Source organism: Mustela erminea, chromosome 9 (genome assembly GCF_009829155.1).
Source record: "Mustela erminea isolate mMusErm1 chromosome 9, mMusErm1.Pri, whole genome shotgun sequence".
In the NCBI taxonomy this organism is placed as follows: domain Eukaryota; kingdom Metazoa; phylum Chordata; class Mammalia; order Carnivora; family Mustelidae; genus Mustela; species Mustela erminea.
This window is the reverse complement of record NC_045622.1, coordinates 3,523,280-3,537,145: the sequence shown is the minus strand read 5'-3', so window position 1 is coordinate 3,537,145 and position 13,866 is coordinate 3,523,280. Positions and strand designations below refer to the sequence as shown.

The window sequence follows — 13,866 nt, the reverse complement described above, 5'->3', positions numbered from 1 at the left end:
AACTACATTTTTCCCAGAACAAGTAGTACAGACCCTAAGAAAAAAGTCCTTTTCATTTCTGAAGGAATTAGGAAAAAAATGCCATTAAAAAAGTCTTTCATCACACCACATCTTTACTGAATTCCTTTTTTGCATTTAAACTAAAATTCCAGGGGTGCCTGGGTGGCTCACCTGGTTAATCCACTCAGGTCATGATCCCAGGGGCTTGGGATGGAGCCCAGCCTGCTTCTCCTCTCCCACTCCCCCTGCTAGTGTTCCCTCTCTTGCTGTGTCTCTCTCTGTCAAATAAGTAAAATCTCAAAAAGAAAACAAACAAACAAAAAACCCGTAGAATTCCAGGTTGGAAAACTCATTTGATTTAGACTTTGTGATGCAGGAGATAAGTGCATGCAGAAGAATTTCTAGGAACACTGTAGTAAGGAAATCGTAATTTCATGAGAAATGAATAATTTTTCACAGACTATTGCACAGACTGCTGGTTCTCTTATTAAATAATGGTGGCAACTGTCACTACTGTCATGAGGGTTGCATACAGGAAAGTTCACCCCAGTAGAGCAAGAGGAGACGGGAAGGGAGGAGCACAGGACACATGGGGCTTTACTTTCGCAGTTTAATGATATTCCCTCCAAGTAAAGGTGGTTGGAGGAAATCAGCCACGAAACTGAGAAATGACAAGAAGCCCAGAATTTTGTATGAAATCTATGAATAACTCACTGAGAAAGAACTAGTTTATCAGGCAAGAAAATATAATAAGCAAATACAAATCAGCAGGCTGTCTACTGATAAGCAGGTGAGGATCTGATCTTAAGGAAAGGCGTCCGTGTCCACTGTTCTACCCTTGCTCGGCTGTGTGCGGCCTGAAGAGTAACTGGTTGTCAGCATTATAAATGCTCCACTAAGTTTTCCATTTAACTTGCAGCTGTGCTGTTAGCTTTCTTCCCAAATTATCCCTTCCAGTAAATAAGCACACGGCTCTTTTTTGCTTCATTGGATTTGTGCACTTCTTTCCAAAGACAGGATTTGGGCTAAATTGCTCTGCATATATATGCAAATGTTTTTTAAAAAGGTACTAAGTTTTAATTCCAGTTGGTTTACACAATGACAGGTAAGATTTGCATGAAAATGGCACTATCAACCAATAACTTGATGTCAAAATTAGGAGAGAAAATTTTTTTCAGTGGACAGACCATTCAGACCCAACATGATGTATAATGAGCCTCAGAAAACCACTTTGATAAGGAAGGATCCATTGTCTTTGTTTTAGATTTTGGATGGCATATATGCAGTTAATTTAGTGCACAGAGTCCTCTGCGTTTCATACTCCAAGTGAGTCAAAGACAACTAAATAAATTGCGTAGATACTGGGTTAAATTCCAGAAATGGCTTCTAAAGTGTGTGTTTTCCGCAGATTGTATTTACTTATTTGAGAGAGAAAGAGAGAGAGAGCATGAGCATGAGCAGGGGAGCAGCACAGGGAGAGGGAGAAGCAGACTCCCCGAGGAGCAGGGAGCCCGATGCGGGGCTCCAGCTCAGGGTCCTGGGATCAAGACCTGAGCCAAAGCAGATGCTTAGCTGACTGAGCCCCCCAGGTGCTGCCCCTAAAGTCTGTGTTCCTTGGAATTTGCATGACTAATTGCTATTTGAGGCCTAGGTCTGAGGAATGTGATTCTTTGAAGAAACTGTGATTTTTGTGAGGATGCCTGCTGGTAATTTAGAGCACTAGCTAAAGATTGTGATGAATAAAAAAATTTCATTTTTAGTGTTAAACTTTAAAAAATATATATAATCCTTACGAACATTTTATGCAGTTTAGTTTCATGATTTTGTCAATTTTAGGTCACAGAGTAGAATCTTCTATTCTCCTTTGGGTCAGGGACCTCTTTTAGAAGCTCTTGAAGGCTATGGAGAGACTGGCGTAATGATTTTTGGGGATTTGCAAAACCTGGAAAGGGAATCGTGAAGTAGATAAAAAAAAAAAAAAATCTCTCTTCCAGATTGTAGGAACACTTGTTTTAAAATTAATTAATGACCACTTCCAAGTATGTCTATTAAGGGAAGGGACATAAAATATATCTCTGTGACCCATGGTTGCTCCAGAATTTTAACAGAGAGGAGGTTTTAAGACTAAGGAACTTGCAAGCTACGAGCCTCAATTCGTGATCATTCTGCAAACACATCATGGGCAGAGCTTCTTGATTTTTAAAAAGATTTTTTAAGTAGGTTCCGCACCCAGCATGCAGCCCAGTGCAGGGATTAAACTCAGAACCGTGAGATCAAGAGCTGAACTGAGATCAAGAGTCAGACACTTAACCTAATGAGCCACCCGGGTGCCCCCAGGTACAGGGCTTCTTAAAGGACTGTATGTGACACTGATCACGGTTAAAAATAAAAACTGCCCAAAGATACTTTTGGTAACCCTTAAATAATATTTGGAAACTATCAATTATTCATATTAAATCATATCAATCTTATTTGACTTGTGCTGGCCTTGGGGTGCTGTTCGAGATACCAGCTCCAGTCCCCACCCAAGCCACCCTGGTTTTATGATCAGTTTCTGTTCTGGAATCATACAACAGGGAGCATGTTTCAAGATGGGACTGTCACTACCTCTCGACTGTGAAGTGCTAACAGTTCTCTGTGAATCTCCCGTTAAGTGATTGTTACTGAAGTACAGTTTCAGAAACAGAGGTGGTGGCAGTCACCGCTCACTGCATGTGGGCTGTTGAGCAGCACAGGGTTTTCAGATTTGCTAGATGCCCTCTGCTCTGTCCCTGACTTGGGATTCCTTCTTCTCTTAGACCCGTTCCTTATTCTCTTTATAGGATTTCCAGAATGCTCAACAACCAAGTTCCCTGTTTCCTTCCTTGGCTCACTGTTAAAAACTTCCATCAGCTGCCTTAAAGACCTAGAATCCTAGCATTTGTGAGTCAGGATGGGGGTCGGAGGGGAGTCTCAAACCTTCTCATTGGTCACTGGGGTCTACAGCAAGTCAGGTGCCTAGCTCACCAAGACCCAGTCGGGATGGTGGTCCTCAGCCTCCTGGTCCAGCGCTCTCTCTCACAGTCAAACTTTGCTTTCTGTGGGTCCCCTCGCCTGTGTAGCTAAACTCTGCGTTCCTCCCTACTCCGGCTCTCCAAGGAGGATTTCCTCTCCCTCACCCCATTCATCAGGCTTGCTGGGGGTGCTCTCTCATTGAGCTTAGACTGATACATTCCCAGCAAGTTCTGTCCCCTCTGGCTAAATACTTCTTGAGCCGAGATAAGACTTCCAAGGCCTACAGTCTTATCAGCTGAAACTGACACTTCCTAAATATCCAAGAAGAACAGTAATGTTCCTTAAAAAGCCGTACCAATAAACTTTATATTGTCTTGATTTGATTAGATCGTGATCCTTGTTCCTTCCTAAGGTTGGAATAAGATGGGTCTATTTTGATACATACTAGGTTCCTAATGACTTAAGATCTGATCTTTTAGGACAGGTAATGAGAGATCCTACACACGCCATCATAAAGAAGCTTCAGTATAATGGATCAGAAAACGTTCACAGAAGTAGAAAAGTAAACACAAATAACAACAAAGCCCAATCACAGAAACTCAATCTCATCTTCAAATTTTCATTCCTACTCCTTTCCTACAGCTAAGTAGTCATTAAGAACTTTTTTTTTCTGAAAAGATGTCTCTCAAATTTATATGTTCATTTCTATTATACAGGTGACACCTGTATCTCCTGAGACAGAATCGCAGACTCTCTGCATCTGTTCTCAGCTACCCAGAGTCAGAAGACTCCCGACTGTCTGCGTGTTTACACCGCTTTATTGAAAATCTTCGGGGCCTCGTGGCTGTTTCCAAGATACGACTTTGTTCTAATTTTCCTGACATTCAAAGCTTCCTAACAATTCAGTTTATAGGTATACCTTTAAAGTATGACTCCATTATATTTGACTGAGCCAGGCTCTGTCCCAAGTTCTCACATTCCCACCAATTCCTCACTGAATCCACATGGCTGGCAAATCCCAAAGGCGGGACTGGAACCCGAGTCCTTCTACCATAGAAGCCCAGCCTCTTAACCACCCTAATTCCCCAAACAGACCTTCTCTGCCTTCTCCAGGCTAGATTCCTTAGAGCCCCAAACACATTTTATTCACAATCCATGCCAATCTCATTAACAGAACCTTCACCAGAAATTTCTCCCCCTCGCACCCCCTGCCCTTAGCTTTTCTAAAGTTCTTACCATTTTCCAATAATCACTCATGGACTTATTCATTCAACTAATATTTATCAACTACTACATCTGAACCTTTTTTAGGAGATCTCTTCCAGATACTCTACACACAACTGATCTCCTTCTTTCAATATCTACCGTCTGGAGCGCTCCATTTACTTGGAGTCCTACATGGCGTCACAGTATTGCCATCTCCGAACGTCTTTCCTGGTGGGGCACAGCGACTATGTTTCATGGTATTTTACACCCTGCTTGGTCCCAAGGCAGGGCGAGAACTACAGGAGCCACGCAGTGACTACAGGGAGGGCTGGTATCTCCATGATTAACTTAAAATGCTACTTTTTAAGCAGCCTATTAAAATGAAAGAATCCAGAGCTGAATCATTAGAGGGGGTCCTTTGACCATGCCACCTAAGGGATTCTGGGAACACCCGGTATGGAGAGGGTTTTAAAACAGAACACAATAAAAGGAAATGCTCCCAAACCATCTATTAAATGACGGTAAGATGGACAGGACAAGTCACTGACACTAGCTGTTTTTATGAATAATGGCCAACAATTTTGTCTGCTGTATAAACAAAATACCTAAGATGGTATTTCAGTGAGATTATAGATGGTTAAAATAAAGGGATTACCAGCTCACTTTGTGTATCCAGGCAAGGAAAAAGTACTAATTGATCAAATCAGATACAAGCTTGTAAGTATTAGGTGAAATCAGATACTTACAACTAAATCCCAGATAATGGTACTCTTATCGTTTTGTTCTAACCTATTTATGAGTAGCAAATAAAACATGTCACTTTTATTGAATTCTCCTATTACTAAATTTACTACTGAGAACAGTATAACTCAGTACGTCAGAGAAATTAACAATTGCATTCGTCATTAACAGATACTAAATGTCAACGCTATGTGTGGTTTAACCTGATTAAGATTTATTTTGTGTATTGAAATATGCAGCTAGCTGACTGTGTCTAATAAATATCTACAAATATTTTAAATTTCCCTACAAATTCTTTTTCTAAATTTATTTTTTCAATGTTCCGAGATCCACTGTTTATGCACCACACCCAGTGCTCCATGCAGCACGTGCCCTCCTTAATACCCACCACCAGACTCCCTACAAACTCTTAAAAAATTAAAGTCTCAATTTCTCTTTCATCCGGGGTGCCTGATCCCTTGGCGGCAGCCATGGATTCGGACAGAACGCAAAATGCCTTTGAACGCTCTCGTTTCATCTGCGCTGACTTTCGGCTTGGATTTTGGTGAGGCGGGAGAAGAGCATAAACAAAGGGATAAAAACGGTCGTCTAGAAGAAGGGATGCGAAGCTACGGGAACCTGAAGAAGCTGTGTGAACCACCCTACCAGGAGGGCAGTTGGCTCTTGCTGTTCTTCAAAAATAACCAAACCCGAAGAATTGTAAGTCTGTGTGTCTTTACAGCTTTTCAGTTTATGCCCTTCAGAGGGAAACACAAAGCTGCTTATCTCTGAGGGCAGCAGGGCTCACAACCGTATTTCAAAGTATAGTCCCTCACTTATTTTTATTAAAAAACAAAACCCAGAACTGTGAATTCTGAAAACGGTTTCCCCGGCATTTGCTTCAAGTGGTATTAACGCGAGAACACAGCACACAGCCCTTCAGTCACTTGGTCCTGGCCCGGAGTACCTGAGTATTTCTTAAGCTACCAGCCTGGGCACTTGCATTCATTGGTTTTCACAGACATAATAAACCGAATGCAACCAATATGGGATCAGTATTTTTCACTTTATAGAGCTACGGCACAAAGCAAAAAGCTGAAAATGGTGTTTCACCTCAATCTCAGGTTATCTAACAAACCAAGTCACTGCAGAACGACCCCCTAGTTCTTTCCCTGCACAAGACCACCAGGAACTGTTTCCTGAAATTCAGATTACACAAGAGATCTGCCTGACAGACTGACGTCGGTGTGGACACAGTTCACGGAACACCACCAAATGCCTTCCCTTCTCTGTGTGACTGCTCAGGCGATCCATACATCCGGCATCTTCAAATTCAGGAGTGAATTATGTGTCTCCAACATATCCCGTGTGTTTCACTAAGGGAGTCAGGGAGTGAGAACACAAAAATTAGGTTCTGACTTCTGACAACAAAACGCGTGACCTGCTAAAAGGCCGGGACCTGGTGACCACTGGCAATAGCATTAGCTACAAAGTAGGGTATGCCGGCATTGAAATCAAGTTCCCATCTCATGCGCGTCCTCTCACAGCTGTTCCTAATCAGATGGCTACTGTGGCTCCGGCTCCTAGGACAACAGTCTCCAATAAAAACAGATCTGTTTGAAGAGTTTTTCTTTCCTTAAAAAACCTTGAACATCCAACCTGAAGATGATTCTAAGCAGGCTTGTAACAGAACACCCAGAACTGTCTCTGAAAGACGGTGATGATTTATTGGCAACAAATCACCTGAATTCTCCTTCTTTCTGAACATTTCCCCTGCTTCCTAGGATCCCCTTTTTCTTGAGCCTCAAGTAGCTCAGTTGTCTGAGCTGCAAGCTTCCCTAAAATCTACTTGAATCACAAAACTTGGCCTCCTTGGAGGGCTAGGATGACAGAAGGATTGCTGCAGACGGTCTGGACGCTGTCCCTTCGTGCCCCCCGGCCCCTGCCGGTTTCCACCTTTCTTCCAACAGCTCAAATTCTGGATGCTTTTTGATTTGCTCACTTGTTTTTCGCCTGGAAGGACCAATGCGACACAGAGTACCGAAAGGATGGAAAACCCACGACTTCCAGGGACAATGACACAGAAGGTGAGCAGTAACACTGGAAACCACTTGGGAGGGATGCCCGGGAAGGTGCTCTCAGCCGGAGAAACACTGCTCAGCACAGTGTCCACTCCCCTTCCGCGTTTTCCTCCCCAGGTTTCATACGGCACCTTAAACATCTCATCACGTCTATACTGCTACCCACCCAGAGTCTGGCCTGTGCATATTCCAAATTCCGTATCCTTTGCATTAGATCAGCTGCTTCTATTAATATAAAATTTTTAAATAAAAAAAATTCTTAAGAATAATAAATTTCCTATAGAAACACTTTGGATTTTTAATTTTAATATTTTTGTAACCCCATCACCCATTATGATTTGGTTATCAGTTACCATCCATATTCTACAGAGAGAAATAAACGGCAGATGGCAATTTCTTCAGGCCTGTGCAAGAGACTGATCCGTAATGGGAGACTGGCACTGATAGTTAATGATGATGGAGAACTTTACACGCATTAGCATGTAACTGATAGGACTTGTGTGAGGGTGTTTACTACTTCCTGCTAAAACATTTGTAAGAGGATGTTCAAGTAACTATTACACACAGGTGGCAAGCTTGCTTCCTAAGGCGTGAGTTAAAAAATAAAATTTATAAAGAAAAAGGGATTGAAAAATAGGTGGGGGAGGGGTTTCCTTCAAATGGATGGAACCCATTCTTTTGAAAGAAAACTCCCCTCTTACCTTGGTCCTGGAGCTCGTTAGTTCTCCTCTGTCCTCCTCCTAGGGGAGAAATACCCAAAGTTAAACAATAATAGAACATGGTCTTGTATTAAAGTCAAGTTCAGTTCTGGCCAACCCTTTCCTCAGGTCTCACAAGACACTACCAACTGTCTGATATCCTGGGGTGTTCATTGAAATGAGCTTCAAATTCATATTGAGGATTAAGCCAAAGGGGAATGAACATACGCTGTGTAAGAGGGACAAAAGTCTGCTCTTCTCAGTGTGTTGTGTCAGGGCTTGGATGAACTGAAGGCTGGCATAGAGCAGAGCACATTGGGTGGGTGAATCAGGGAGAGCGTGGGGTGAGGCGGACCTGAGCTCCTTAAAGAGACAGAGGCATGCTGTGTGCCCTCAACCCGTTTCCCTGAGGTTCCTGGTGTTTTTGAGGGTAAACGGATGGTGCTACAAGCCGACATCGTGTGGAGGGCAGTAGCGAATTTGGTATTAACAAGAATTATTGCAAACATGCAAAAAAAAAAAAAAAAAAAAGACCCAACCAAACCCTAAGGGGTCATAAAAGGGGAGGGTTAGGAAAGTTGGGGAGAGGGGACAGTATCCGAAACCAGGTACTTGCTTTATTTGATCAAAACAGGGAATCACAGGTAGGACAGAGAGGTTTTCTTCCGTAATGTGCCTCTAGCTAAGAAGGGCTTCCGGAATCTCTGGAGAGAAAGAAGGCAGCACATGAAAGGGGCGTGGATTTGGGGCCGGGGAATGATGGGCTCCTTCTCCTCCTGAGCTTCAGGGGCCACATCTGTCTAGTGAAGACAGGAGCACCAGCACCAAGGATTTGTGGGGCAAATACACTCATAGACATGCACTTGGTAGGTAGGAGTTGTTGAATTTGTTTGGTTTTTCATTTACATGGCATCTGATCCAATCTTTTCTTGTTTGAACAACGTCTTTTTTGAGACTCCTGTCTAGTTAACCGAGCTTAGAGTCCATTCCTAGTCACCCTTTGGCATAATTTCAGTGACTGGCTCCCAAAAAGAAAGATCAAATACCAGACAATTGATTGAGTTCCATGAGACATGAAGGGAAGTGGAGACCGAGAATGAGCCTGAACCCATACAAGATCATGTGCTATTGTTATTTAACTTTGGGTAATTTATTAAAATTCTTGATCAAGTAAAATGACATCAGGTGAGAAAATGGATGTACTTTGGAACCTTGGGTTGTCACCATATATTCCAGAGGCGTCGAAATGAAGGATGGGGTAATCGTTACTCTAATGGCCGTTATGAAAATGTGCAGAGAAAAACCACTGTATGGAAGGTTCTACACTATCCGTCTGTCACCATCACCCTCTGGGCTTTGATCCCCTTGAAGCTACATGATGCAGACACAACAGAGTAAAGCTTCTCCAATGACAAATACACATGCTTGTCCTCTTGTTCTTACTTGGGAACCTTAACTTCGTTCATTATCTTGAAGGAGTATTTAAAAAATGTCCATTTTGACAAACCAGCCTTTTATCCGCTGAACTCCATAAATTCCGCATATATATATATATTTTTTTCCACAGAAATAGGGAATTTCCTTTTTTCCTATAATAATACACTTGGAAATTGTGAAGCTGTGTTATAAAAAAAAAAAGTATTTTTTTTTTTAGAATAAAACACCTACTTCATCCATTAAAGTCACCTAAATGACAGGGTTTTGAAGGAGGTATCTTTATATTCTGAAACGATGGGAAAGTCTATGAATAAGAACTGTGGGGACATGGCGTGGACTGGATGAAATTCCAGTGGCGTGCAGTCTACATGCTTCAGAGCATAAATGGGCTGCTATCTGTGATAAGGGCAAAAATGAAAAATAAATGAAGTAGCAACCAAGGTTGCTGATGTTATCAGGGGCCCTTAAAAATTACTCTCTCAAGTATTTTAATTGAAACGCCATGGGGTACCATATTACATGGATCAGTTTTTATCATTATCTAGATAGGGAAGCATATATGCTGTTCTAAAAAAAATAAATAAACAAAAGCAAGTCCTTCCATAGGCACATGCCTCACTTTTGCTGCTTTACTCCCCCTTTTACAACCCAGCGAACTTTGTCAGATTTGTACCTTGCCCAAAGTTTGACGTCAGTATATAATTTTAAATGTCTGTACAGGGAGGAAAACAAGATCTGCGTCTGTCTCTAGCTCTGTGGTTCTTAAAGAGAAGTGCTTTCCTTAAATATCTATTTCACAGTGTAGACAGAATGTGATAAAAATTAGCTATTTACTGAAGATGTGACTTATTTAATTCCAAAACCAGATGAGCTTGTATTGAGGTTCTGGGGATGAATTTCTCCTCAGTCTTATTGTCAGCAACTTCAAAGAGGTGTAAAGGAATTCTTTGGTTGCTTTGCTAAAGATAATGCAGGACGTGACACAGATTCTTAGACTCTGAAAGTGGGAAACTCTTCTGTTTCCACTCAAGCAATTCTGACATTGGGGATCTTGGCCAATTTCCTCCCACTTTTGGACCAGTTTTAATTGTTGCAAAATTTTTATGCTGACCTGAAATCTATTCCTGTGTGATTTCTTCAACTTAGCCAGAATTATTTAGTAGTTTTTTTTTTTCCCCTAATATAAACAGTTCCTTGAGCTCTATGGGGTACTCGCAATACACTTTGAAATTATGGATATTGTTGAAATACAACACGGGAGAATCACAGAAACTGTTGAGTAAGTTTTGAAATCAAATTGTATCTATGTTAAAAAGTTCTCTTTTGTTCTTTCCCCATAAGAGCACTGGAGAGAGCCAGAAGATTTCTGTTCCAGTCTCAGCTGTGGCACTGTGGGCAAGTCACTTAATGTCGCCGACTGACAGACTCTTCCTCTTTTTTTTTTTTTTTAATTTTTTATAAACATATATTTTTATCCCCAGGGGTACAGGTCTGTGAATCACCAGGTTTACACACTAGACTCTTCCTCTTAACAGAATGACATCATAAGAGGGTGAAAAGGAGCAAGTAAAAAGAACGATGTGGGGGTGGTTAAAAAACGCTCAGGCCTCACGGTCACTATTATTGTCTCACCTAAGAAATATACTGCTCAGTAATTTTTAGAGTTCTATCATCAAGCCAAACTTAAACATCACCTCTTAAAAGTGAACAGGTTAGAAAGAACATCAATTAGATCATATATGAACTGGTTCTTTGCCTTCTACGATGTTAACATTGCTGTATCATTTAAAAGAAAGCAACTTCTTTTTCTGTTAGCCTTTGCTCTTTGCTTTTTACTCTGGGAGACCATCTGAGGTGAGCTCTTCTTGGACCCTGTTGACTTTTTCCCTCCACCTGGCCTTGAGTAGAAGCCAAAGGTTATGGTACCCACTTAGGGGTCTGGATCCTTGGTTTCATCCTAACTTTTCTATTTCTCCAGCCTATTTTTAAAAATTTCCTTTCCATACGAAAGGCACCAACAACTTAGAGCAGCTATATTCACTGATAAATGCTTTTATGATTTTTTTTTTCTTTTAGTTGCAAATACCTGAAAAGACAGAAGAATAGGGGGCTGGGTATCTGAGAAGAGCTTCTCTCAGTTACTAATGGGATTCTGGCCTGTTACCATTTTGAAAAAGGATGTTCAGAAGGTGCGTATCTGTCAGCCCCAAAGAGGAAGCAAACATTCTCTGTAAGAGCAAAGGTCTTGTGTGCAGGTCTCCACAGAGTTCACGCCATCTTTTCTCTGTGGTGAGAGGTCCCACACACTCCTCTTCTCTTTCAAAGTAGAGAGCTGTTTATGCCACATTTGGTTAACTGACTCCACTTTAATTCTTATTTCGGCTAACTTGCAAAGATTGAATGCTTAGAGAATAAAGACTGAATAATAATGCTGTAAAAAATTATCTGTGTGTCAGTTTCTTTCCTGAGTACCTTGGGTGGGGGGGAGGTAAGCTAAATAAAGACTACTTTATTTCAACATGACGAGACAGGACCTTGCATGGTCAGTGGTATTTAAAATGACAGACTTCTCCCCCATCTGGGAATTATAAACTTGGAAAGGCAGAACTGATGCTAGAATTATTTTTCTGCCTTTAATTTGTCTACGCTGTTGAGTCATGTGATACTAAGGGAGCATAAGGAAATGGTCTCATAAAGTTTGTATGAAGTGTATTGGTGAGCCCTAACAATGGCTTTTCAGGTTTCCAGAGAGTATGGAGTCTGTCCATTTAAAATAAACTACTTTCAATCATAAAATAGACTTTTCTGTTATCAAGGAGGATAAACAAAGTATTTCTGACTTCTGTTAGTATGATTATCAGTCACAAGATATTCTTGGAATTAATACAAGGCTGTTTCTGAGAGGGCCTGGGGCTGAGGCTGGGGATTGTGTTTCGGTGCTGCAAGGATGTAAGGGATCTGGTGTTTGTGGCCAAGTTATCTCAAATTCTGTTATTTCATTCTGAAAACAAGTGTTATCGGACTGAATTGGGGGTAGGGGACCAAACATTAAAATAAATGAACTGCTGTTTCTCATTCTTAGCTAAATTAAAACAACAGAATCCTAAACCAGAGCCTGCACTATTTTCCAGTTCATTCCAAATATCTGCCAAGCTATTTTATCTTCCCTTCCTTAAGTATGAATCATAAACTCAGCCCAATCATGGCTGATATTATCTTTAGAGACAAAAGGAAGATAATAATGTCTCAAGTTGTGGTTGGCTGGTTTCCCATATCTCTGCTGAAACAGTTTCATTTTTATGGAAAACCATTATTTACTTATGATGCACTAAGTAGAAGTTTATCATTAGGATAAAACTGCATTAAAACAGTATTGCATAGAATTCTACATTTAGGAGAATATGACATGTCCACAGTAAAGTGAGCAACACACTTAGTTTATTACAGGTATTTTGGAGTTTCGTGGTAAATCTGATTATCATGCTCCCTCCAAAGTCCTGTGTGCATATGCAAGTCTGAAATACTCTTTACTCGTCTGATTATTCCAAGCATGGAAAAATTCCCTCTCTCGTGCACTCCCTCTCCGCCCTACCTCCATGATCTCAGGTAAGACGGACTCGGGACAGTCAGGGGTAGGAATCTGGTAGAGTGGGATAATGCTTCTCGTCTTGTTCCTACCGAACTGCGGAGAGGAGTGGGAGCTGGGCTCTCTCTGACAACTTGACTGACCCCTTCTTCTGCAGCAGCCTGGGCTGATTGTCTTTGCAGCCTTCCCTTTAGGAAGAGAAGTCTGGAGAACAGAATCCTATACAAGCAATGCACGAAAAAGCAAAAAAACAAGAAACCCCCCTATCACTTGACCTTGCTGGTCTTCTGAGGATAAATCAGCAGCTCCTGGTTCGTGAATGACAAGGGCATTTACTGTCTATAAAATTCATGGTTCTACAGCCCAAGGTCTTCTAGGGAGGAACACTATCGGACAGTTTCTCTTACAACTGGGCACAGACAGGCCCAGAGAGGAGCTTTGTAGCCATGGGCAGAAGCTGCCTCACACCCAGCAGAGAGACGTTTCACACCAGCAATTTCTCTGGTGGGGGGTGCTTGGCCTACGGCTGAGACTTTAACTGGCGGCAGCAAACCCGGCATGGGCCACACCAATGTGTCTGATTCCCCATAAAGCAGGACCTCTGCGGCCGCCGCGCTTTTCCCAGCTCTAAGATTCCTGCGGCCACATTTCCCTTCTGTCCTGTCCCTACCCTTCTCTCCCCCAACCCCGTCCTTTTCGATTCTTTGCTTTGACTACCCAGACCTGATTTTCTTAGTAGGCTGTCTTAGCTGGGCCCCCTTCTAGATTCTGGCATCCCCAGCGCTCACTCTCACTCTGCAGAACGGCTTCCAGACACAACGGCAGCTCTAGTGCTCAGGCTGACAGGGGGACACGAGGGAACAACAAAGCAAGTGTCTGAAGGTTCTGCAGTGCTGGGTGGAAGCCCATGTGTGGGTTCCTCAGAGGTCAAGCCAGAAATGCCAAGTCTGAGGAAAGACACCCCCCCCCCCAAGGGCACTGGCAAGACAACAACACTTGTTTATTAACGTGAAGATACATTCATCCACTTAGCAGCTGACAAACTCTGGTCTTAGACACAACACTGTGTCTCCTAAGTACTGTCGGCACACGTGGGTCAAGGCCACGTGACTTGGTTGGCTACAGGTCTGGCACTCACGTTAAT

At 42.1% G+C, this 13,866-nt stretch overlaps 1 protein-coding gene across 11 annotated transcripts in view; it reads right to left on the bottom strand.

The window, feature by feature from the left end:
- Positions 1-13,866, bottom strand: part of GRIA4 (glutamate ionotropic receptor AMPA type subunit 4) — a 381,150-nt gene that overhangs the window by 19,683 nt on the left and 347,601 nt on the right. For 2 of the 11 annotated variants that reach the window (XM_032357845.1, XM_032357844.1), the window contains exon 15: positions 7,703-7,741. The exons of 8 other annotated variants lie outside the window; for them this stretch is intronic. In XM_032357845.1, coding sequence (XP_032213736.1) covers positions 7,720-7,741 — 22 coding nt within the window. In that variant the 3' untranslated portion in view covers positions 7,703-7,719. Of the gene's footprint in view, positions 1-5,370; positions 6,297-7,702; positions 7,742-13,866 lie in introns of those variants that run through there. One more of the 11 variants, XM_032357846.1, reaches the window with a different exon arrangement.